Source organism: Clupea harengus, chromosome 22 (genome assembly GCF_900700415.2).
Source record: "Clupea harengus chromosome 22, Ch_v2.0.2, whole genome shotgun sequence".
Classification (NCBI taxonomy): domain Eukaryota; kingdom Metazoa; phylum Chordata; class Actinopteri; order Clupeiformes; family Clupeidae; genus Clupea; species Clupea harengus.
In genome coordinates, this window is record NC_045173.1 from 13,719,736 (window position 1) to 13,745,768 (window position 26,033).

The 26,033-nt window shown below is 43.9% G+C and overlaps 2 protein-coding genes across 4 annotated transcripts in view; both read left to right on the forward strand.

Annotated features, from left to right (window-relative positions):
- Positions 1 to 4,284, forward strand: part of twsg1a (twisted gastrulation BMP signaling modulator 1a) — a 7,823-nt gene extending 3,539 nt beyond the window's left edge. For all 3 annotated transcript variants that reach the window (XM_031559338.2, XM_031559339.2, XM_031559337.2), the window contains 3 exons: positions 1,595 to 1,694; positions 2,131 to 2,388; positions 3,312 to 4,284. In XM_031559338.2, the coding sequence (XP_031415198.1) occupies positions 1,595 to 1,694; positions 2,131 to 2,388; positions 3,312 to 3,505 (552 nt within the window). In that variant the 3' untranslated portion in view covers positions 3,506 to 4,284. The remainder of the gene's footprint in view (positions 1 to 1,594; positions 1,695 to 2,130; positions 2,389 to 3,311) is intronic.
- Positions 4,285 to 5,010: 726 nt separating this feature from the next.
- ralbp1 (ralA binding protein 1) lies at positions 5,011 to 25,167 on the forward strand. Its single transcript, XM_012815390.3, has 10 exons — positions 5,011 to 5,112; positions 6,638 to 6,981; positions 9,982 to 10,434; positions 10,854 to 11,203; positions 11,900 to 12,061; positions 12,252 to 12,383; positions 13,530 to 13,640; positions 23,687 to 23,808; positions 23,922 to 24,042; positions 24,221 to 25,167. Exons 2-10 carry the CDS (start codon positions 6,735 to 6,737, stop codon positions 24,527 to 24,529), a joined length of 2,007 nt encoding a protein of 668 aa, XP_012670844.2. The 5' UTR covers positions 5,011 to 5,112; positions 6,638 to 6,734; the 3' UTR covers positions 24,530 to 25,167.
- Positions 25,168 to 26,033: the final 866 nt, after the last annotated feature.

Consider the following 26,033-nt stretch of genomic DNA (forward strand, 5'->3'; position numbering starts at 1 on the left):
TGAGGTAGCCACCATCAGGGATGTTGAAGATGTGTCATGTTCTGTGCTGCTGTAACAGAATTCACAGCTCAACCATGAGATCCCTGGTTTGTGGCCCTGTTCCGACCCTCATGTGGCTCTACTCTGGCCCAGGGGTGCTCTGCTCTGGAGTTAGGGACTATCTGTGATGTTGAAGCTGCGAGTGACAGAGTGAGTCCAGATGTTAGAGTCTGAACACAAACAGGAGCCCAGCTGTAGCTACAGTAGAGAATCAGTGGGAGGCTGGCTCTCTTTTTCACACACACAGACACACACACACACATACACACAAAGGGAAGGGTCTGAATTGTTTTCCTCTGTGACTCTCTCTGTTCTTCTGTTCACCATCTCCTCCTTTGTGTCCTTAATCTCCAACTACTTGGGTTTGACATGGCATAAACATACTCACTCCATCTCCTACACACATACACACACACCTCTCTGCCCTGTCTCGATGACACACACACACAAACACACATATCTGTCTGCCCTGTTTCAATCATACATCTGGAGGTTGACCAGTATGTTCCCTCTTTTCTCCACCACAGTCCCTCGCTGTAATTACCTTTAAATGTTCCACACACATCCCACACTCTTCTCCTACATGTTGTCATCTATTTTGGTAAATGTTGCCACATGTTGTATGTGTGTGTGTGTGTGTGTGTGTGTGTGTGTGTGCATGGGTGCGTGACAGCATGTGTTTGTGCACGTGTGTGTGTGTGTGTGTGTGTGTTCTCCGTCTTGGCAGACTAATTCCACACAGCTCTTGGATGACTCAGTGCAGGTGGTGGCACTTCAGGCACTCCAAGCAGTGAGGGGGAGTGTGTGTGTGTGTGTGTGTGTGCCTGTGTGGTGTGTGTGTCCGTGCACATTACTTTAGTGCTCTCATGCTGTCCGTCAGCCTCCTGCTGTCCTCTGAAATTCACATCCCCCTGTGTGTGCACTCACAGTATTTAGTGATGGAGATACTACTACTACTATTACGGTGTGTGTATATATATATATATATATATACACATACTGTATCAATTGTTAAAGTGGTGGTGTTGACACAAGAGTGTGAGGGTGTGTTTCTTCCCATGATTTGTAGAATAATGATGTTGTTGAGTCGAACTGGGGTGGATTCAGTTTTTCCTTTTTCTATGGTGACCCATTGATAGTGGAAACCAAAGTTTGTTTAGTTTATCTTAATCTAAACATGAAAGTAGCCTTCAAGAATAAATAATGTGACATTTTCAGGAAAACACCACAGGTTTCCCACGGTAGTAAGCTCCTGTGACGACACTTGAGCTTACCAAAATGGCTGCCATAGAGCTCCATGCCTCACTTTATATGTCTTGTCCGTTCAGTAGTTAATCTTGTGCAAAGCACTCTACTATGTTTGGTGGAAATACCATGTGAGTGTCAGTGTCTGTGTCTGTGTTGTTGATGCTTAAAGAGCATGTGGATGTTTTGCTTGCTTGCATTTCTTATTGATGTGCAGGAGGCTGTAGACATGTTGGTTTAGATGCGTACTGATGTTGTTTTTGAGGAGGATGATGATGATGATGATGGTGATAATGATGATGCTGTGCAGGAGCTGTGTGGCTGTCAGCTGTCAGAGGGGAACTGCTCCTGCTGTAAGGAGTGCATGCTCTGCCTCGGCCCACTGTGGGAGGAGTGCTGTGACTGCGTTGGTGAGTCCCTTGCACCTGACAATCACCCAACAAAACGGACAAACTGTAAAAGAAATCTGACAATTAAGCCATTTGGTAGTTTAATAGCTACTAGGCCTATCCACTATAAGGACAGTAAGTTTATAAATGTGACTTTTAACTTTTTGTCATGTGGTGAGATTAGACATAATCATATTAGAGATACTTTTACACTTTTACCCATTTTTTACTCCAATGTTTTCACTATTTAGCAGTGAACAACCCTTTCCTTTTACCATTAAAGGATGCTTTTGAACTTTTTGGACCTTGAGATGTTTCAAAAACAGATGATGAGCATCATCAGTGTCCGGAGTGGCCTGATTGACAAAACACTGATCAGCACTGTAATACTGCAATAATTGTAATAATGTAAGCAACTGTGGTTTGGTGTGTGTGGATGTACTCTGGTGACGCTCAGGGATGTGTAACCCCAAGACCTACACCGACACCCCACCGACCTCCAAGAGCACGGTAGAGGAGCTCCATCGACCAATCCCATCACTGTTCCGAGCCTTGACACAGGGTGATGCCCCTGTCAACATGATGGTGGTGTCCTTCCCTGTCGCTGAGGAGCTCTCCCACCATGAGAACCTGGTCTCCTTCCTGGAGACACTTGACAACCAGCACCAGAATGTTTCGTTGCCCAGCAACAGCCACCATTCCAGCTATGACAAAGGTATTGGTGTGTGTTTTGTGTAAAACACTGCTGCACAGCCTTGCTTCATCACAGGCACGAACAACACACAGCGTTAGATACACAAATACACTGCACTGCAAAAATTCAGCTTTTAAAAACAAGAAAAAAAGTTATTAAATGGGGGTTATATTACTTAAAATAAGGAAAATTATCTGCCAACAGAACAGGAAAATTTGACTAACCAAGAATATATCTTAAAACTAGTGTGGCCAGACTAAAAACAAGTACATTTGTCTTGATTCTGACTTTGACAAAGCAGTTTTGTACTTGTCAGTGGTGACCAAACTAGTTTCAAGCATTAACTTGCTCAGAACCAGTAACAAAATCTCAGTTACAAGTTATAATACCTTATTAAGATAATTAAGGACTGAAACGCTTGAAGCAAGTGAAATGCTCTAACATGCAAAATGCCTGGTAAGAAGAAATATCTTGTCAGACAAAAAACAAGTATATATTGCCTTGATTTCAAGATTTCAATTTTTGCAGTATAGTACCTCGCTCTCAGACTCAGTGTCTCTCCTCCTTTTTAGGTCTTCTCTCTCCCCATACCCTCTTTTTACCATTCCATATTCCCTTTTCAGCTTTCCTCTTCTCTCCTCTCCTGTCCTCCTCTGTGGAATGCAGGTTGTCACATGTGGTCTGCAGGTTTCCCAGTGTGAAAGCATGCTGCTCCAGCAGAGATGTTTTACTAAATCCCGAAGACCCCTCTCCTGCGTGATTTCTATTCCTTGTCCCCCTTCCCTTCTCTCTATCTCTATCAATTCTCCTTTAGCTTTCCTCTCCAACATCTTCCTGTATTTGTCTTTGACATGTCTGTCTCTTGTTTATCTGTTTCCTTCGCCGTGTCTCCCTCTCCATAACCTAACCCTCTCTTCATCCGTCCACCTCCTTTCCATCTCCAGCTCCAGAGCCAGATAACCTGTGTACTGTGGTGTTCTTTGACGACTGCCTGTCCGTCCACCAGTGCAAGCAGTACTGCGAATCCATGGGCGGATCCAAGTACCGTTGGTTCCACAACGCCTGCTGCGAGTGCGTCGGGCCTGAGTGCCTGGACTACGGCAGCAGAACAGCCCGTTGTGTCAACTGCATGTTCTGATGGTTCTAACCCGGCAGAACGAACCAGCCCAGCCTCACAGCAGATATGCACCCTAACTTACATGTGAAGTCAGTTGCATTTTGTTGCCATGTATTGTAATCACAAGAAATCTTGATCAAACGAGGGTGCATTTAACTCTATGGATTAAACATTTGTTTCCAGTCCAGTTTTAAGTGATTTTAGTTTAATACACAAGAATGCACTCCAGTGTATGAAATTACTTCACTATACTAACTTTTGCATACAGCTGATGAAGGTATAGGAAACTTTATAATCACAACATAAGTGCTGCTCTACAAATGTTCATCTACGGGATTTTGTAGCTAATTGTATTTGCATTGATATAAGATCAAGTGGTCTTATGACTACATACTCATGTCGAGCTAGAAGGTTTATGAACTCCTTGTGAGCCCTTATATCATATTTTCTGAAATCTCTTAGGGTTTCACAAAATGTTATAGCACTTGTTATAGCCATGACCGTAAACTGAGAACACGTTCAGCTCTTGACTGTAAAAGCCTGCTGTAACTTTGTGATTTTGTTCATTGGTAAGAGAAATTGTAATAGTATTTTACCATGTGTTCTTTGGTTGTCATTTCATATGCATTTTATTATACATTATATTTGCGAGGTGCATGCATATTGTTAATGATGTCATTGATTGATTGAGTTTAATGAGTTTGGGTGTCTGGTCTGGTGCATGTGTGTATGTGTCCAGTCCAACTTTTGTGTCCTTTTGTTTTTCAACTGATTCATTAAACTCGTACAGACTTTCAAAACGCAGGCCTAAATCATGTATCCGCGGTCACTACTGTCCGAGTTTTCCTAGTCCTCCGGTCCATGGCATGGTCCAGCTGGCAAGAAATGGAGAGCGGGGCTTTCGTGCTGCTCATGCACCAGCCTCAACAATGGCGCCTTTGTCAGAGCTTTCATGAAACTTGTAATTCACATGACCTCGTCACGGAGTCGAAAATACAGTGGCTCTTCTTGCAGCTTCATAGACTGACACAGGCTACTCCCAATAACGTAGCCTACTAAAGAAGCTCGCTATTCGAACTTGCCACGGAAAAGGTAAAACTATCTGCTATGACGCGTAGCTCTGTAGTTCAGTAGACTATTTAAGTTTAGCAGTCTGTTGAATACAAATGAAATGAAACTATGAAAGAAAATTATTGTAAACCTGTAAGTTATTAATTATATTTACCCCAAAATGTTCACATGTTGCATTCACACAGTGTTTAGTTGGCTACTAGAAATACATTTGTCCGTGACAAAAATACCACTAAGAAATGAACCATGAAGTTCTGGTTCTGCAGATTGTGCCGACAAGCATGCATCCACTGATGTTTCAGGCTTTGGACACATTTATTTCGGCTTACAGTTGTTACTTTGTTTATGACTCCTTGCACCTATGAGAGACAAGGTGGCTAAATATGGATTGATGGGAGATGTAGTGTAACATGGACACGGTGGGGTTTGATGTTATGAAACAATGCATTTGATTAACTACATTTCCCGAAGATACCTTCAGGGGTCCTGCTCACGCTCAATTCAGATAAGCACGTAAACAGGCAACGGGAAGCTTGTCTTTGAACATTTGCGAACAGGTTTGTCTTTTCATTTCCTAAATAGTCACTGGTTTCACGAAATAGTTAATGTAGCATCAAATGTATTTATGAATGATTAATCTATATATTTAAAGACTGAAATGACTTGTGAGTTGCCATTTCAACGAGATAACACTGTTAAGCTTTTACAAATGTTGTTAGCATACAAGCTAACTAGCTGACGGTGGCTTACTCATTGACTTGCCTTACTTGTCGTCAGCTAGTTTACCAGAAGGCAAGGTAATCAGCATATCAGGTCACATAAAACAACGATGCCAACTATGACTTTGTGCCATAGTGCGCACATAATATGTGCTCTTCAGTAACGTTGCTCGGTTGGTTTCTTTGCCTCTGTGGATCATCATTTCCTGAGGGTTAGCGGACAGAAGCGTTTTAAGCTAGCATGCTCACTAACCCTCTATCACAGCATTTGCAAATAGCGCACCGAATTCATTTACATGATCAGTGTAGATATAACGAAACGTGCCGTGCTTGTTGCAATTCATCCAAGTCATTTTAGACCACTGTTCTGCACAGTTTGTAGTAGTAAATAGGATAACAAAAATGCCGCTTAGTTCTGACTTCTTCATTTCCTCCTTAGTGACAGTCGAGAACAATATGTATTGTATTGATGCCCGGAACTTCGTTTTTTAGCCCATATTTATAGTTTTCGACGATAGTACATGCCGGTGTTGTGCTGTGAGGAATTAGAACATATTATATAATTTGTAGCGTTGTGCCTCAGGCTACCATATCAGACACGCTGTATTAATTTATCCCCTTTGTATCTGTGAAAAGTATACTGTAAACAAACGATGTCAGGGCGTTGACATGTGACTCTTATTTTAAGCAGCCTTCCATTTGAAAGTAGAGTGGTTGTCCTGTAGCCTCACTGTAGGCTTGCTGTTTCTGAATGGCTCTTTATCGCACATAAGAGGCACACCAGCACTAGACTATATGCATTAGTTGTATCGCCATAGACAACATTTAACCTATGTTGGTATGTAAATGTACACTTCTGACAGGAGTAGTCAGAAGTGTACACACAGAAGTGTACACAGCTTGTCAAAAAATAACGAGGTCTGAATCTTAAGTGGTGGTTCTTGATCCCAAATGTGTTGCCATCAACAATGGTCGTTTGCCCACAGTTTATATGAAAAAAAATATATAGCTCACAGGTTAAAGTTGAGATCCAGCAGTAATGCAGGGTGTCTGGAATTGAAATCACTGTTAGCTGTAGGGCCCCATCTGCTGGTTGAGGCATATGGTTAGAAACAGCCCTTAGCAAGATGCATGGCCTTTATACCCAGCAGGGATAGCAGAGGAACTGCCACCTGGGGGCAGTGAACTATTTTATGTTTCTGCTGAACAATCTTTTACAGAATTAGTCTTACTATTGATCTTGCATTTACCTTTGTGTGTGTGTGTATGACTGAGTGTGCAAATATACGTTGGTGTGTACTCATAAGCCTTCTGTACTGTGTTTGTTTATATATGTATCCCTGATGATTGGATCACTCTCCAGGTGTCATGGCGAGGTGACGCCCTCCTCCTCCCCCTGCCCAACCCCTGCCCTTCTGAATCAGCCAATCAGAGAGTGCCATCAGTAGTGGCCAGCAGAAATGACGGAGTGCTTCCTGCCGCCCAGCAGCAGCCCGGCAGAGCAGCGTCGCTCCGAGCACCCAGGGGGCGTGGCTCGCACCCCCAGCTCAGAGGAGATCAGCCCCACCAAGTTCCCAGGGTTGTACCGCACGGGCGAGCCCTCGCCCCCCCACGACGGCTCACACCATGACCCCCCCGATGCCGCCTCAGACGAGGACAAGGAGCACAACCGCAAGAAGAACAAGTTCAAGAAGAAAGAGAAAAGAAGTAAGCAGAAGCCTTCTGTATACTTATACCTAGTTTCCTATGGTGTGTTTAACGTCAGAGAGTATGGAGTGGATCAGATGAGAAGTATGCATGTCGGTTCACTATGTAGTCATTTATACTGAGGACTTACTATTACATTACATCTGTACATCTACTTCATATGTTCTGTTTTACGTCACAAACCTGACAGTCAAAGAGGCATAGCATATATACCAGGCAGGTGGTAAAGTCAGCATGTCAGTCAGTCATGATGTAGAATGACGTCTGGAACTCTAATCTAAAGCAAAGAACAGGTTACTTTATGGCTGTAAAAAGTACATTACTACTTTGCTTTGAGGCACAGTAAAATGCTTCAGTTTCACAGGTGTGGCATAAACAAAACAAACAGCAGTAATTTGGTTCCCTCACTATGAATTCATAAGACAGAATGTGATTAAGAACAAAATGGCGACATTCAATTTTACCAGCATGTACCATATACCGTGTCCGATATTTAGCTTAACTCAAGTGGCATTACTACCACCCTGTCACTACTTCCTACCCTGAGCACTCTTCACTCTTGTGGTGTCTTCCAAGAGAGTATGGAGTGGGCCAGTGGCAGATCTGCTCCATACTCTACAGTTATCTGGCATGTTGGCCTCCAGTTTAATTCAAAAGGGTTTATGTTTCACTTCCTGGGGAAGGGTTCACCACCCATTTATGCATATGTACTCACAAACCCATTGAAATATAGTCAGAAGCAAGTTTATTGCCAACCAATACAAGACTGAAGAACAGCCTAAAGTAGTGCCTGTTATGTGCGCCATATCTTCTGGTATGTCAGGATGTGCAGTGTTTGAAATGGTTCTGACTGGCAGGGCTTTATCTGGTGTTATTATACAGCTCCTCAGAATGTTGCAAACAGTTCCATTGATTTTATTGGGCCACCCCAACGTTTGGAGGTCTGATATTTCTTTATTGACCGCTGCAAAAACTGAATGGCCGCGGCCATTGGCAATGGGTTTTGTGCTTCTAATTCACATCTTTCATATCATTCCGCAAGTAGTCCGTTCACTTAAAGTAACGGAAATTCATTGTAACTGATACTGACTGGCAGACTGTACTTTATCCCTTGTATATCTCATATGCCTCAGTGACTAGTCCAGAAAGGAAAGGATGAAAACTGAAAACTATTCTATAATAACATGCCACAAAGACCATTGTGAAATTTCTGCCAGCTGGCTAGATTTCACAGCTTGTTTTACCTGACGTCATGAGATCTGTAAAAAACAGAAAATAATCCATTTTTTATGGTCATGGGATCAAAAAACTTCCTGTGAGACTATTTGGTCTGAATTGTGCTTGTTCTACACGATTTAAATGGTTTTAACACACAAGCTAGACTCAACAGCTGGACAGTGATTGTGTGAGCAGCCCAGCGATGGCTAAAGCACACACAGATGAGGCATGCAGATGGAAGCTTGTGTAGTAGACAGGGCCAAATCCTCTGTTTATGTGTGAACATGGTGCTGTACAAGGAGCACACCCTGGGCACTTCAACTTGTTTACTCATAATTAACTCACCGTTTTACCAGGGAATTCTATGGCTGTTTATCTTTAAAGCTTTATCCACTACAACAGACTGTTATTATAGTTTGACACTTGGCTAATCCTCATACTGTGAACTGCCTTTCAGCCTGTAGTACCCACCCTGCCCCCCCAAACACACGGTTGGGATCCCCTCCCTCTGTGCAGCCCTTTCTCCCAGCAAACATTTCCTGCTTTACCAGGGTGTCTACATCTTTATTTAGCCCCCCTCCCCTCCCTGCTGCAGCCAATGGCATCAGGGGAGGAAGGTGATTGATGTTTTTGGGGCACACCCAGGCACCAGGGGTGCAGAGGAGCTGTGAGGGGTTTGGGGAGGGAAGACAGGACAGGGCTGAGCCCAAACACAGGGATCCCTGTCCAGTCCAGTCCAGCCCAGCCCAGCCCAGCCCAGTCCAGTCCCTTCTGGGCTTCAGGACAGGCGGCCTCATGCGTAGGATGGGCTCAGGCAGCACCTCTGCTCCTGGACTCTGATTAATATTACTGATCGAGTCCGCAGCACAGCACGGACCTTGCAGAGTGAGATGGGGAGAGGGGGAGGGAGGGGAAAGGAGTGAGTGAGTGAGTGAGTGAGAGAGAGAGAAGGAAGGAAAGAGAAGAAGAGAGAGAGAGAGAGAGAGAGAGAGAGAGAGAGAGAGAGAGAGAGAGAGAGAGAGAGAGAGAGAGAGAGAGAGAGAGAGAGAGAGAGAGAGAGAGAGAGAGAGAGAGAGAGAGAGAGAGAGAGAGAGAGAGAGAGCCCATAGTGGAGAGGAGATTGCTATAAAAAGGACTCCGTACAATGTGGACCCTGGGAATAGAGCTAAATTGAAGACTGACCTCTTTTTTTGCAGTATTCACTCTTTTCTCTCTCTGCCTCTCTCAGACTAGTTCTATCTTTGTCTCTCTCTCTCTCTTGTCCTACTATTGTGCCCTTCTCCGCCGTATGTTTATCAGCAGATGGAAAGAGGGAAGGACAGAGGTGTGAGGTAGAACCTCTCTCTCTCTCTACCCCTCTTTCTCTCTGCTTAGACCACAGAGTGGAGAATGATTTGAGGAATAACTTCTCTCCTTCTCTCTTCTTCCACACTGACTAATTTTCTTCCTCTCTTCTCTCCTTTCCTTGTCTCCTCCCCTCTCTCTTCTCCTCCTGCTCCATACACCTCTCCTGTCCTCTTTTCCTCTCCTCTCTGTTCCCATTCCTTTGCGCCTTTCCTCTCCTCTCTTGTCCTCCTCGCTTCTCTTTTTATCATCTAACTTTTCCCTGCCCACTCTGGTCCTGTTCTCCTCACCTCTCTCCTTTCCTCATCTCCTCTTGTTGTTTTCCTTTTTGTTCTCCTCCTCTCCCTTCCTCTTCCACCCTTCTCCACTCCTGCCCTTTTCTCCTCTCTACTCCTCTCCTTTTCTTCTCTCCTCCTCTCTCCCCTCTCCTCCTCTCAGCGGAGGGCTACGCTGCCTTCCAGGAGGACAGCTCGGCGGACGAGGCTGAGAGTCCGTCCAAGATGAAGCGCTCCAAGGGCATCCACGTGTTCAAGAAGCCCAGCTTCTCCAAGAAGAAGGAGAAGGACTTCAAGGTCAAAGAGAAGCTGCCCAAGGAGGAAAAGAAAGACAAGGAGAAGGACAAGAAGTCCAAGGACCTGACGGCGGCCGACGTGGTCAAGCAGTGGAAGGAAAAGAAGAAGAAGAAGAAGCCTGCCCCGCCCAGCGCAGAGCCGGAGGTGGTCGCCACGGAGACGGTTGCCATGCTGCGGCCCATCTTTGGAGCGCCGCTGGAGGAGGCGGTGAGGCGTACGTCACTCTATGACGGCATCCCGCTGCCTGCCGTGTTCCGCGAGTGTGTGGACTACGTGGAGAGTTACGGCATGAAGTGTGAGGGCATCTACCGTGTGTCAGGTAACACCACATCAACAGACCTCTAACCACACACACACACACACACACACACACACACACACACACACACACACACACTTGACTTCGACACATACCTCGCCTCCACAGCACCACAAGCCACATTCACTTCCTGTTTTATTTGGCTCACAGTGCTTTGGATGAATGGAGTTATTACATTGATGTATAAATTAACTTCTGCTATTATATGCTGTTATTAGGTTATTATGATGAGCTGTTGTAATGGTGTCAGTAATAATGTGACATGTGGAAATGGCTGAAGAAATGGCTGACTTGGGAGGAAGTTTTTTGGGCAACCATAGAAAGCTGCAAGCGTCACTGTGAGACTGCTTTGAAGACTACAAGTGTTCTAGTTCTTGTCTCTATGACTGACCTCAGATTTGACCTCTCCCGTCTCTCAGGCATGAAGTCAAAGGTGGATGAGCTGAAGGCGGCATACGACCGTGAGGAGTGCCCATGCCTGGAGGAGTACGACCCACACACAGTGGCCAGCCTGCTGAAGCAGTACCTGCGGGAGCTGCCTGAGAGCCTGCTGGGCCGCGCGGTGGCGGCGCGCCTGGAGGACGCGTGCGGGCGGCCCAGCGAGGCCGAGCGGCTGCAGGAGTGCCAGCGACTCCTGGGCGAGGTGCCCGCGCACACCCGCCTGCTGCTCGCCTGGCTCATCACGCACATGGACCACGTGATCGCCCGTGAGGCCGACACCAAGATGAACATCCAGAACATCTCCATCGTCCTGAACCCCACTGTACAGGTACACAGCACACACCAGACCAGACACCACACCAGACCGGACCGGACCGGACCCGACACAACAACACACCAGACCGGACACAACAACACACCTGACCGGACACAACACCACACCACATCAGACACAACACCACACCAGATACAACACCACACCACACCACACCGGACACAACACAACACCACACCACACCGGACACACCACACCGGACACAACACAACACCACACCACACCACACCGGACACAACACCACACATGCACCAGACCCCAGACGTCTCCAGCTCCAGCGCCAGAAACCAGAATAGAGTGATGGAGGGAAAGAGGAAGATTAATGGAAAGAGGAGGGAGGGGGAGATGTAGAGACCAGTCCTATGTTTACAAATTTTGCGGCAAGTAAGCACTAGTGGGCAGAAAGCTTCCAGGTAGCATGCAGGTGTATATACCCACTCAGTTACTTGCTCACAAGCACACAATTCATCCTAACCATCCCTCGAAAGTACAGCCAAGATGGTCGCTGTCATAACTTTAAGTGCTAGCTGATGCGTTCGGTCAGCTGTCTTTTTGTGGGAAACCTGAGATAGAAAGGGCCTGAACGCTGGTTGGATGTGTGGGTGAGACGGGTGGAAGACGGAATCATAGCTGTGTTTCGGTTTTTCATTTTTTTCCCCTCTCTTCTTTCTTTCTTTGTCCTCCCTGTAGATTGGGAACCGTGTTCTGTATCTGTTCTTCACTCACGTGCGGGAGCTGTTTGGGGAGGTGCTGCTGAAGCCTGTGGTTCGGCCCCTCCGCTGGTCCAACATGGCCACCATGCCTGCCCTACCAGAGACGCAGGAGAGCATCAAAGAAGAGATCAGACGACAGGTAAATACACACACACACTCACGCCCTTGTCTGCGAATCCTCAGGTCAGGTGGATAGATATGACCAGTAGACACACACACACACACACACTATACAAATACATTACAATTTGGTGCAATATGTATGCATCAAAGCCTGTGTCCGTCTGGTGTGTAATGTGTGTGTTTTTTGTACTGTCTGGTGTGTTTAGGAGTTCCTGTTGAACTGCCTGCATAGAGACCTGCAGGCAGGAGTGAAGGATCTGTCCAAAGAGGAGCGTCTGTGGGAGGTGCAGCGCATCCTCACTGCACTTAAACGGAAGCTACGAGAGGCCAAGAGACAGGTATACACACACACACACACACACAAATACATGCAGGTGTACATACCCACTCAGTTACTTGCTTGCACACACACAACTCATCCTAACCAACCTCAAATGCATGCAAAACAAAGCAAAGATTTATGCAAGGCCATCAGAAGGGTACACATCCTCACTGCCCTTCAAAAAAGAGACACACACTCACACGCACTCTCACATACACACACACACACACACACACACACACGCTCCGTCCTTTCAAACACAAACTTTAGGTTATGGTTGTAGTTAAGGTATTTAGTGAACACTTTTGTCCAAAGTGACTTACAAAACATTAGAAAGCACACAACAACAAAAAATGAAATGTAAAACAATCAATGAATAATAGTAATAACAAAAATCAAAACTGTTATGGTATTTATAAAGGAAGCCTCAAATACAATAACTAATTAGACGAATGATGTTTAAAAAGGTGAGTTTTGAAATGCATTTGAAATGTACCAAGGCTGTCAAAACAAAAGGAGAAGAAGGGAGACACTAGAGCCTGTTTGAAAGATGTAGAAAAAGAGTTGTCCTGGTGGACACAATAAATAACCACCAGGCATAACTTGAATGGATGGGTTGGTATGATGGCGTGATATTCAAACGAGTCATAGCTGTGCGCAGGCAGCAGCTGTGTGAACTTCCAGCCATTAGAGCCAGCTCCACCTCCTCCTCTACCAGTCATTAGAGTCCAGAGAGCCATCTCCACCTCCTCCTCTACCAGTCATTAGAGTCCAGAGAGCCATCTCCACCTCCTCCTCTACCAGTCAAGCGAGAGGTGGGGAAAAGGCATAATTATTCGATAGCGCTGCAGGTGTGGCTGTGTTTTCTGGCCCTATTTCAGTAAAGGCAAATAAATGAAGGGATGACTGTGAGGAATAAAAGCAGGAATAAAATCGGACATCTTCACTGCAGACTGGCAGTTCCACAACCCTACAGAGAAATGAGGACAAAACGTAAAACCGAGAGACAAATACAAATATTCACACTGGGTACTGCCATCAATTATAAGCTCCCTATGGCTAAGTCATGTTAACACACACACACACACACACACACACACACACACACACACACTGTGTAGGTCCATATCTTCAGCTGATTTCCTCTTTGTGTGTGCTGCAGGAGTGTGAGACGAAGATTGCTCAGGAGATCGCCAGCCTGTCCAAAGAGGACGTCTCTAAAGAGGAGATGAACGAGAATGAGGAGGAGGTCATCAACATCCTGCTGGCACAGGTCAGAACACACAAACTCATTCACACTCATTCACACACACACACACACACACACACACACACACACACACACACACACACACACACACACACACACACACACACACACACACACACACACACACACTCAAAGACACACACACACACAGCTCTCCTCTCTTCCCACCTCCTTTCTTCCACTCTCACCTATTGTCTCTCAGTAAAGACACCGCTGTCCTCTTTATTTCCAATTTATTGGCTGCTTGTGTCTGAGCTACAGTCATTCTTTTCAAGCATTCAGTATGTTTATATGATGGTATAATTCGAATCTTTGCTTAGTCGGACTATGCTTTCTTTCGAGGGTAGGTGCTATTATCCCAATGTACATGGCAGTGAATAAATCGAATCATTGGCCGAAAGCATGTCATATCCGATACGATAGGTGGCGCTGTTTTTATTACAACTAGTGGTGATACAGCCCTTTCCGCTTGACCTCTTCACCACTACCAACAACAACAGTTGATTGAGCATGAATCGCGTCTGTTCATCGGTCCAGAAATGCGTGTTGCCTCTTGGGTTGTCCATCGCGTTGTTTGTTTGTTTCTGCTGGGCCAACGTGTTTATAAGTTATTATTCAAAGGTGAAAGATAAAAGGCGAGAGAAACGCATGCACATTCACACACACACGCGCGCAAATAATGGGTTACAGCCAAAACGCATTGCCCTTCTGCCAGTTGCATCAAATTGTTTTAGTACTTCTTCGCTGTCGATTTCCAAATCTGTGTGAATATTCATGAGAGCAAGTCCAGTCAGTCTTTTGTCAGTCATCGTACTTCGTAAGATATGTCTTAAGACGCCCCATTGTACTGAATGACCGCTCAGCAGACGCTGTGGAAACGGGCAAATGTGCCGAACTTTCCAGGGCTTGATAAAGCTCACTGCATTTGGGCTGTAGCTCATTTAGCTGTTTCCAGCTCTATATCTGCATCGTCAACGCTGGGCATTAGTTGTCCGTACTCCGATTTTATAGTTTCCCCATTGTAATAAATATGCATTCATGATATTTTTCTATGACCGAGTTTGACAGGTATTGGTCAGGTAATAGCCGAGTGACAGCTGATTTGCTTTTCACTTATTCGTGGGTTTTTTCAGCGCCAGATAACCGAACAGAACTTAACTCAGGCTTGCCTCACGGGTACAATACCAAATTTCATCATATTTGATAGAATGAAGGACAAATTAGTTGTAAATACTATGACCGAGTTTGACAGGTATTGGTCAGGTAATAGCCGAGTGACAGCTGATTTCACAAGCATTAACTTTAAACCAGAATATTTTAACGTGCCGGCATAGTCGCCCCGTAATGCCGTGCAGCGGGCGCATAATGTTATACTCCATGTGATGCACTAGCTCAACGACGTTCCCTATATGTTCCTTACCGTTCTAATTACATGTCGTTGTTCTGTGTTGGGACAGAGCTTATACAGGTGGGTGACGGTAGCACAGTCTGTTCGTGGTAACTTGCACCAGGGCATAAAGCCCGTGCCATTGTGACAGTGTGTTGTGTTTTAGTGTTTAATAAAAAGCCATAACAAATATACCACGCTTCCGTGATTTGTTACAATATAATGGTCTTGCTTCTATAATGTATAAACACGTAGGTTACAGGGTGGGTGTGGCAGAGAGAGAGAGGGAGAGCGATGATGCACACGGATATATCAGATTTAGCGACCGGAGCAAAGTTATGTTGCTGTAACGTTGAACTCTTTGCAATCAATAAATACAGTACTTAATAGGCTAATTGATACAATATCTCCTCGTTTGAGTGTGGTTGTTTGAGTGCAATGGGAGTGTATGATCGTTATTGTCTATAAAGCAGTGTTTCTCAAACTTTTTCAGACCAAGGACCACTTAACCAATAAAAAAAAATTCGCGGACCATTTAACTAAATATCCCCGGAACAACATGCCTCCTACCCAAGACCTGGCGCCAGACAATTGTTAGCGCACACATGATTTTCGCGGGTGGGCTCTCCTTTTGTACGTACCAGTAGGCTAGTTATAGATATGACAATGCGCAAGGCAAAGCATCTGGAACCCTGCTCCATGCGTGACTTGGTTATGTTACAAACTATAGTTCGCTCACAGCCTCATACTCCCATCACACACTCAGACAGACATCACAAAACACAACGATGCGCATACTGACCGCAGTATTTCACTACCAACAGTAGGCTAGCCCACTGGCATTAATACAGCCATCCTAGTAGTCAACTTTTCATAATTAAGAGCTGTCATTATCCAACGTCACACAACACAGAATATAGCCTAGTTATCATCTTGCTGTCTCAGCGGGAGAAAAACACAGTGTTTTGAATGCAACTCCGCGGCGAGATAATTCCCAAAGAGGCTGAACCACTTTCTCCTTGTCTATGTTAGAGGCTTTCTCATTTAATTTTCTTTTCATAGTTCCTGTCTTAAGCCACCAATCCATGACCTTGTTAATAGATTAGGCAACTCTTTATTAGATTAGGCTACTACTGGCTGTGTTCTCTTCGTTCTGAGTTGTATGTTAGAAATGTCGCAATAATTTACTTGTGGCCGTCGCGGACCACACTTCATCATATTTGATAGAATGAAGAACAAATTAGTTGTGAATACTATCACCGAGTTTGAAAGGTATTTGGTCAGGTAACAGCCCTTTGACAGCTGATTTGCTTTCTGATTTGACAGTACTGCTGTGTGTTTTAAGCAAATAAAATGTGAACTGTTTACAAGCGGGCACCTGCTATCGTTGATTATACAGTAAATACGTTGTGAAATGAAACAAAAACACATCACAGTTAAAGATGTATTAGTATTGATTGATTCACATCGATATGAATGGATGACATGACTAACAAGTGGTGGGAAATTAATATGAAAGTATTTGTTCGGTGAATTAGCGCGTTCTGTCCAAACAGTCGCAGTCAACGTTTTTGTCAACACTGGCACCACATAAGTATCGTAATTTGAACGTCCTTATACGTTTTTAAGGAGGGGTTGTAAAGGTACTCATATCTTCGGACCTCTTCTGTTATGTTTGTTCATAGTCAACAAGAATAAGCTTGTGAGACAGTCTGCAGGATATTCATAAATAAACGTGTCATTAGTATGAACAGTTGAGACAACGTATCGTCTCTTTCGTCTTCCGGGTCACGACCTGGCAGGGAGGGAGGGAGGAGGGCGGCGGGATCTCAAGCATGCGCAAAGACGCAAAGTCCAGTTCCTTATCCAATTCACCGTTACATGCCGCAATAGTCGAACTATCAACTGGATCGGATCGAGTTATCCAGGGGTGTTAGTCCGACTATGTGCGGTCCGACTACGATCCGACTAAGGTGCTTACATGAAACGGATAATGCGATTTCAGTCCGACTAAGGCAGTTATTCGAATCCATGTAACCACGGTCAGTGATTCATCAAGCCAGATGTTAATAGCTTCCTCTTTAGGTCTTTTGTCTTGAGGCAATGCCAGTTGTGTCTGTAGACTACATACTTTCTGAAGCTGGCCTTGATAGCTTTTTCTTCTTGTCTGTGAAGAGTTACATCTTATGGCTTTGTGTCCCCCTCTTTCCACATCCAGCAAAGTCCTGCTTTTCTGATCTGTTGTCTTTGCAGTTCCTTGCTATGTGTCCCTCTTATCCACATGAATGACAGACAATGCCTTGATGTCTCCCCCCTCTGTCTTGGCAATGTCTTGCGATGAAAGTCTTCATACCTTGCCCCACTACCTGGGCAGTGTCTTGCAATGTTCCCATCCTCCCCACATGTATAGCATTGGATAACTCCCACTGGATTGCTTCTCCTGAACTTTTTACCCTTGTGTTGCCAATTAGAAGAACTAATAGTTACTTAACTTAGTTAAAGAACTAAAGGATTCCGGCCAGCTTTGTCTCCTGATTTGTTGTGGCCTGATTATTGTAGAATTGTGTCATTTTAGCAATAATTTCATCATAGTCTGAAAGATGAGTCACAAGCATTTCTATGGCAGTCCGGGTCTGGGGATCCTTTTGTTGATCAAAGCAAATTTATAGCCAACATCTTCAGTCGTGATATCAGGGGACCCACTGTATGTTTTAAAAGCTTCCAGTAGCTTATATGGTAAGGCATTTGATGGTCTGTTAACCAGCCAACTTATTTTAATACTATGCCACAATTCGTCGGGCTGACCACACTTCGACAGGTCATATGAAACAGTGTCATACTCGCCTATACGTCCTATACATCCTATACGTTGGCTTATAAAAGATTCTGCCGCTGTCCGTCGGGCACAAACCACACTACTTCGGGTTTTCAACAACTCGTTTCAGTTACTTTAGAAATGTTTCACGGTCTGGGCCTCTTTGTTTTAGCTCCTTTAGAAACGTATTCCGACAAAATTCTGTCACCTCACTACTTCGGGCTGATTCAGTTGCTTTAGAATCGTTAACAAAATTGCACAGAGCTGTCCCACAGCCAAACACCTGCTTATTAATGGAACAAAAACAAGAAGCAGATAAGTCCTTGAACCTCCTTTCTAGGTTGTTTTAAATGTGCGGATTTCCTGAAACAGAAGATTCATAGAATACTCACCAATTCCCCTCTTTTTTTCTGAAATCGCACGATGGGTGGCTACCCAACTGTAAGAAAAAGGACGTTTATTTTGCGGTTGATGCAGCAATCTGTCTTTATGTCAGTAAAGTGTAGTGACGAAGCACGTGGAACATACTCCGGATTCAGCGGTGCAGATCTGAACAACAAACATCTCCAACTCTAGTTATATACAGAGGTGTAAAAAGTACTGAAATGTTGTACTCAAGTAAAAGTACAATTACTTTGATGAAATTGTACTTAAGTACAAGTAAAATTACCCATCTAAAAATCTACTCAAGTAAAAAGTAGTTAATTTAAAATGTACTTTAAGTAAAAGTTACTTAGTTACTTTCAACAACTTGATGGGGGCCGCTCCTATATAGTGCAAAAAAGGACAAGGGGTCATAAATCCAATACAAAAACTAGTTATTTTTTATTAAAGGAGAATCTTTAGAAATATAAGTGCAATGACATTAAACATGTCAAACATTAAACATGTCAACACAACATTTAAGAACTTTTGGGAGGACATGTCAAGACATGACAGCTAAAATAAAAAGTTAAAATACCGCTGCCCCACTTAAACTTTGGTTACTTTACTTGTGTCCACCTTTAGAGCATTAGTCTACAAACTTCTTGTTGAGTTTGAGCAGCAGCTGATTTTCAAGATGAGTAGAGTTCATCCGGGCTAGCTTTGCATTGAACAGCAATCCAGCACAGCTGAAGAGTCGCTCGCAGGCGGCCGAGGCAGATAGGCCAGTATTGAGTTTCAGGGACAGTTTTTTGATATTCTGAAAGGCGTTCAGCAGATCCATATTGACTGAGACACAGGCTAGGTACCCTTCTAACTCCCCTGTACCTTCTGACCTTCTGGACTTCATTGAGGAAAATAAATCATCTTCATCTGATGAATGTTGTCCAACTTGCTCCAGCCTCCAACATCCGGTCAAGGTGTTGTCTGACATAGACTAGACCTGTAGAATGACAAACAACATTTCTGACAATTAAGTATTGAGCTGCCATCAAGATTCAAGAGTGCATCATAACACAGAAATAGCTATAAATAGCTACTTGAGATGACAGACCTACAGTATACAGAATTATAGCATTATTTTCTATTTCTACATGCATCACAATTCATAATCCTCAATTCTTGCTAACCGGGACCCCTTAGCATGAACATGAAAGACGTGCACGTTACAAAGCCACCACTTGTCGTTATCAATATCTGACTAAACATAGTGATAAATTGCAGATAACGACATACACATTGACTTGTCCAACTGTCTGAAAACGATGGTGTGCGCATTCACATTGTTCTGTTTCAAGGCATGGGAGGCAGCCAAATGATTAGCCTAATATCAGTTTATGTGGTGTATTTCATTGCTGATGACTGATCTGCAGTTTTTAACACAATATGAGAGACTGAACATAATAATTATATGACCTGAAACGAATGGAAGACAGGAATGGTATTATTAGTCTATTGGATGACCGCTGTCGACGTTAGCATACTCAGGTCGGTTGCAAGTGCTAGCCAAAATTAGGCTACTACCTACTAGTGCCATGAAACACATATTTTGCTTAATGGAGCAAAGCTAACTAAATGACAAAAACGCTGTCTGAACTACTAATGGAAAGGGACAAATACTGTACTTACCAACACATGCTTGCGAAGATTTGAAGATGAATTTGTATAAGCAGAAAGTTCTGACTGACGGATTAGGCACAGTTTACACAGCATATAGCTGTTGCCTCTTTTACGTTGGAAGGCAAACTGCTTGCTGAGATGTGGCCACGGGTTTTCTTCATCTTCTTTAATTTCAACTGGCGGAAAGTTCGGTGCTTCAGCTTGTTGGTGGTCCGCAGCTTGTTGGTAGTTTGCACTATCATCTTCCTCCATATCTATCTCTCGTGACTCGGCACCGTACTGGCGCCTTGCATCGACTCCATCATCCACTCTATGCAGCATCCACCACTGCAGTGAGCATTGTGGTGCGCGATTCCTGCCTTGAACTACTTCTTTTTTACTCAGTAACGGATATAATTTCCAATGTAAAAAAACTACTCAATTACAGTAACGTGAGTAAAAGTAATTTGTTACTTTACACCTCTGGTTATATACAGATGTGGACAAAATTGTTGGTACCCTTCCGTTAAAGGAAGAAAAAGCCACAATGGTCACTGAAATAACTTGAAACTGACAAAAGTAATAATAAATAAAAAAAATACTGAAAATGAACTAATGAAAATCAGACATTGCTTTTGAATTGTGGTTCAACAGAATAATAAAACAAAAAAAACGAATTAAACTGGCCTGGACAAAAATGATGGTACCCCTAGAAAAGATTTAAAATAATTTGACCATAGAGACATGTTAAACTAAGGTGTGTCCTCTAATTAGCATTACAGGCTTCTTCAAACTTGTAATCAGTCAGTCTGCCTATTTAAAGGGTGAAAAGTAGTCACTGTGGTGTTTGGTATCATGGTGTGTACCACACTGAACATGGACCACAGAAAGCTAAGGACAGAGTTGTCTCAGGAGGTTAGAAAGAAAATTATAGACAAGCATGTTAACGGTAAAGGCTATAAGACCATCTCCAAGCAGCTTGATATTCCTGTGACAACAGTTGCACATATTATTCAGAAGTTTAAGGTCCAGGGGACTGTAGCCAACCTCCCTGGACGTGGCTGCAAGAGGAAAATTGATGACAAATTGAAGAGACGGATAATACAAATGGTAACCAAAGTGCCCAGAACAACTTCCAAAGAGATTAGAGGTGAACTCCAAGGTCAAGGTACATCAGTGCCAGATCGCACCATCAGTCGCTGTTTGAGCCAAAGTCGACCGAGGAGGACACCACTGTTGAATGCAAATCATATAAAAGCGAAACTGGAATTTGCCAAAATGCATATTGACAAGCCACAGGGCTTCTGGGAGAATGTCCTTTGGACAGACAAGACAAAACTGGAGCTTGTCAGTTTCAAGTTATTTCAGTGACAATTGTGGGTTTTTCCTTCTTTAAATGAAGGGTACCAACAATTTTGTCCACGTCTGTATACTGTTTAAGACACCTGTAGGTGAAATTGGTACCAGCCTCACATGGGAGTACCAGACTATGTAGGTAACTTACCCTGTGAGCAGGAGCCGGGTGAATGTGGGTGCAATTGTATGTAAACTGTGATACCGTCTTTGCGAGGGCCACCAAGACACACTGGTGCTGTCCTTGCAACAGCAACAATATGTTGGTAGTCTCACCCGATTGGACAGGCATCAACCATTCAACACAAAGGCAGATCAATTAAGTTGAACACCTAGGGGGCGCCACACAAAGTGTAGGGTCCTCCACGGTGGTCAAAGTAAAGATAATCCACAAATCAGTCTCGTTAAATATATCAGTCTCATAAAATATATTATACTATCAATTTGGAACTCTGATTAATAATTAAATTAATAACTACAACCAAAGTTACCTTACTAATAGTATGGTTGAAGGTCATTAGAATTCTGAATAGAAGAGGTTGGCAACGTCCATTCTTGTGCAACATTAAATAAACCATATATAATCAAAGTATTTATTTACACAATGATAAGAAAATAACACACAATATGTAGTCTAGCTAAATGTAACTAACCAATGAATTGAAGGAATATGTGTATGTGTAATAGAGAGGGAGTGTGTGTGTGAGCTTGTGAGCTCGGGGTTGCGCTGTTAGGAGCGCGCCAGAAAGAATGTGTGTGTTTTCCTTTGTTTGATCACCGTAGTTCCGCGTGCATGTGTGTGCACGTACGCGAACATACATGTGATGTGAACAAGGACGAGCCTATAGCGCGAAGTTCGAGTATTCTCTTCGCGTGTGTGGCTATGTGAAGGCCAAAGTATATGTAATCGTGCGCGATTAAGATGCCATGTTAGAAAAGAGGGAAATGGTTAGTGATGCATGCAAGACCCGATGTGTCTGAGAAGCAATCCTAACGATAACCCAGATGGTGTGGCGAAGCCAACTACCAACTAACAATGAAAATATATAAACAGTTACGTTCAGTAAACAAAACATATGAAACACATGAACAATGGCATGTAAACAGTCTTATGCTTAGCCAGGTTGTGAATAGCTAGGATAGCTAAATGCCCAGTTAATGTCAGAGTTACCAGTCCTTTATGAAAAGGGTCGTGCTGGCGAGTCCGATGTTGAAACGGCAGAAAAGATGATGCCGTCCGTAGCTGGAGAAAGTTGTCCTTGCTGTGATGTCTCTGTTTTACTGCAGTTTAGGTCGGAGGATTTGATCGCTCAGAACGTTGCAGTTTGCCTTCTGTAGAGTTAGCTAGCAGGTCTAATGTTAGCTGCTTTCGCTAAATTTACTTCGTCTCACTGAGCAGTTCGTTGACTGAGAGATCTTAGGCGTGTGTCGGCCGTAAGAAGTGAGAACAAAGAGAGTTGGTTGTTCACCGGTTGACGGTGTGCTCACGCGGTGTTGGAGGTGAAGAGAGGTCAAAACGGTGCTCCTCGGTCGAGGCCGGGAGGAAGAGAGCTGAAGAGGTCCTGGCCAGGTGGGCGCCGACAGAGAGAGAGTCACATCTGGGAAGACGTTGCTTTTGTTCAAGCTAAAGGGGGCGTGGTTAAAGTCACATCAGGTTGCCTTTTTATTACAGGTAAAGCTTGACGTAACTTCCGGGTGAAATCACAAGCAAGTTACTGATTAAAGTCAAACACAATGGACCATTCCAGGTGTACCTACACACCTCTTAGACTTTTAATGTAAATGAGCTAGGCTTCTAATGCAAACAGGTCTGGCTACCGTTTGTTGTTCTGTATGATAATCAGGTTTCTCAGACCCGCTGCCTGAGATGGTTGTCAATGGCCTACTCCCATTACCATACTATGATTAGTTGCAGTCACTCACACCTCAGTTTACTTCCTGACCGCAGGTGTCTGAGCAATACCAGTGTGGGGACCTTTCCTTTGTTACCATGACAATATTACCATTTTGGAGATTATGCTGACCAACTTTTGGTGGTCACAGCAGTTGCTTGATCATGAATCTCATGTTCACTCACAGGATATACTATAATTTCTTACACCTCTCTACTCGCCTTCCACACACATATGCACATATTGTCTCTCAATAAAGACACCACAGTCCTCTCTACTCGCACATATTGTCTCTTTTCTCACAGCTTTTTTCTACTTCTCTTCTCCTTTCTTTTCTGCACCTCTCCTCTCTTCTGTTCCTTTGGTGTCCTAGTCTCTCCTGTTTTATTTCCATATGCCTTGTGTCTTCATGTTCCTTATCTCTTCTCTGTGATTCTTCAGTGTCCCTTTGCTCCTCTGTTCTGTTTCATTTGACCATACTATGTACATATTACCCCAGATGGTGCTGTAACACTAATATATGTGTGTGTGTGTGTGTGTGTGTGTGTGTGTGTGTGTGTGTGTGTGTGTGTGCGCGCAGGAAAACGAGCTCCTAACGGAGCAGGAGGAGCTGATAGCTCTGGAGCAGGTGCTGCGGAGGCAGATCGCCACGGAAAAGGAGGAGATCGAGAGACTCCGTGGAGAAATCGCCGACATCCAGAGGTACACACACACAAACACACAGAGGGTTAACGACGAAACACTCAGAGAAGAGTTAGTAGACATACACACACACACACACTCACGCCCTCTCTCTCCTGTGCACACACACACAGCCGTCAGCAGGGTCGCAGTGAAACGGAGGAGTACTCCTCAGACAGCGAGAGTGAGAGTGAGGATGAGGAGGAGCTTCAGCTCATCCTGGAGGATCTGCAGAAACAGAACGAGGAGTTGGAGGTTTGTGTGTGTGTCTGTTTACAAAGTGTGTATATATCGCAGGGCTGTCTGTATTTGTCCTTTGTGTGCGTGTGTGTGTGTGTGTGTGTGTGTGTGTGTGTGTGGTCAGTCTGTTGAAATAAGTGTTCTACTGACTTTTCTGACTTTTCTGACTTTCTGTGTCTGTATGTGTGTGTAGAATAAGAACACCCATCTGAACCAGGCCATCCATGAGGAGCAGGAGGCCATCTTGGAGCTGCGTGTTCAGCTCCGCCTCCTCCAGAGTCACAAGCCCCTCCCTTCTGTTGAGCAGGCCCCGCCCACTCAGCCCAGCCCTGATGACAGCCCTGCTGCCCCACCTGTCCCAGTTGCAGCTGGTCCCACCCCAGGAGTGGGAGGGGCAGTGGGGGAGGGCGCTACGGCAGCTGTTGCCACGGTGAACGGGAAGCCGGCAAAAGATAGCCTGAAGCCATCGCCCAATAAGGACAGGAGAGAGAACAACATGTAAAGCACTTCAGAAACTACAACTCCCATCCGGCACCAACTAAAAAAATGACAGCCTCACCTGCCTCCATTCTCCTGTCTGCTCAGAGATGAATGGGCAGACAGTGATGGCCACATGCTGAACTGAGAGAGTGTGAATGTTTGTGTGTGTGTGTGTGCATGCATGTGTATGTGAAAGTGGTTGTGTGTGTGTATGTGAAAGTGGTTGTGTGTGTGTGTGTGTGTGTGTGTGTGTGTGTGATCAGTCTGTGAGCAGGTGTGTTCTGGAGACAACCAATCCATCTGTGATGTGTTGGCTAAAGTAGGTTGTTTTGATGCCTGTGGTCCTGCCTATGGGCTGAAACAACCATAGTGTTGTGAGTTCCATCAAGCTGTTCCCCGGGCACTAACATTGATGCATCTGTATATGTCAGAGGTCCAGAGAATGGTATTTATTCCAGTCGAATTTCTTCCTGCAATAGATTGGCCTAACCTGCTGCAGTGGAGCCAATGGCATGGTCCCAAAATGGCAAACCCCACCTCTATGGCTCTTTAGTGAGAGCATGCCCAGTCAAACGATCACCGAATTTACAAATAGATTAAACTATTTGATCCCTTATATGATAAGTCGTGTAACCCAATGTGCCATAAATAATGAAGAGACAAAAGAGAAAAGAACTGCACAATAATGATCCTTGCAAACAATGAAGAAATCCTTAACTGACTAGAATATGTACTTAATCAAAGTAATCTAAAAGGAATACATTTAGCTGAAGTTTGTATAAAATAACATAACGTTTTTAAAAGATATATATATAAACATACATTTATATATATATATATAGATGTATAAACATACATCTCTCTCTCTCTATATATATATATATATATATATATATATATATATATATATATATATATATAGACATGAATAAATATAACTTGCTGCATAACCTATGACTGCATTCCTGAAGTGAAAAGCTCCAAAGAGAAATGGGGCCATTTGTAGTTTAAGATCCACATGTTACAAGAACAGAGAACTGTTTTGTTTGTTTTTCTTGTTTTGTTCATGATTTCTTGCTGCGTACTTAATGTTTCCCAATCAATGTGTAATTTGGCATTTTATGTGTTTCTAAGGATGCACTACCTGCGTTAAAGTTAGAAGTGCAGTTAGTAAGACCATGAAGACCATTTGTGATATTCTTCTCATCTTTATAATTACTGCTGACTGATAGGGGCGCGTACTCCCAGAGAGCAGAGACCTCAGGATCGGATCATGGCTTGGTTCTCTGCTACCAGGGCCGTCCACATAAACTGTGGTGATCATAGGTGTATTGAGCTGTCACGTGAATGTGCTGTCGTCCCAGTCCAGTGTCTGCAACACTTTAACTACAATCTCAACTACAATCTTCATTTTTTTAACACCTGATAAATTCTGCACTTAAAAATCATCATTTCCTTTTAAATTATGATCTTCCACTCACAACAACAGTATTTAATTAGGTAGTTTATCTGCCAAATTTCCCTGT

Bases quoted from the DNA above. Each gene is read 5' to 3' on its own strand.
- ralbp1 (XM_012815390.3), top strand. From the start codon at position 6,735: ATGACGGAGTGCTTCCTGCCGCCCAGCAGCAGCCCGGCAGAGCAGCGT. The intron at 6,982-9,981 runs GTAAGCAGAAGC...TCCTCCTCTCAG, and splicing joins CAAGAAGAAAGAGAAAAGAA to CGGAGGGCTACGCTGCCTTC. The intron at 12,062-12,251 runs GTAAATACACAC...TGGTGTGTTTAG, and splicing joins AAGAAGAGATCAGACGACAG to GAGTTCCTGTTGAACTGCCT.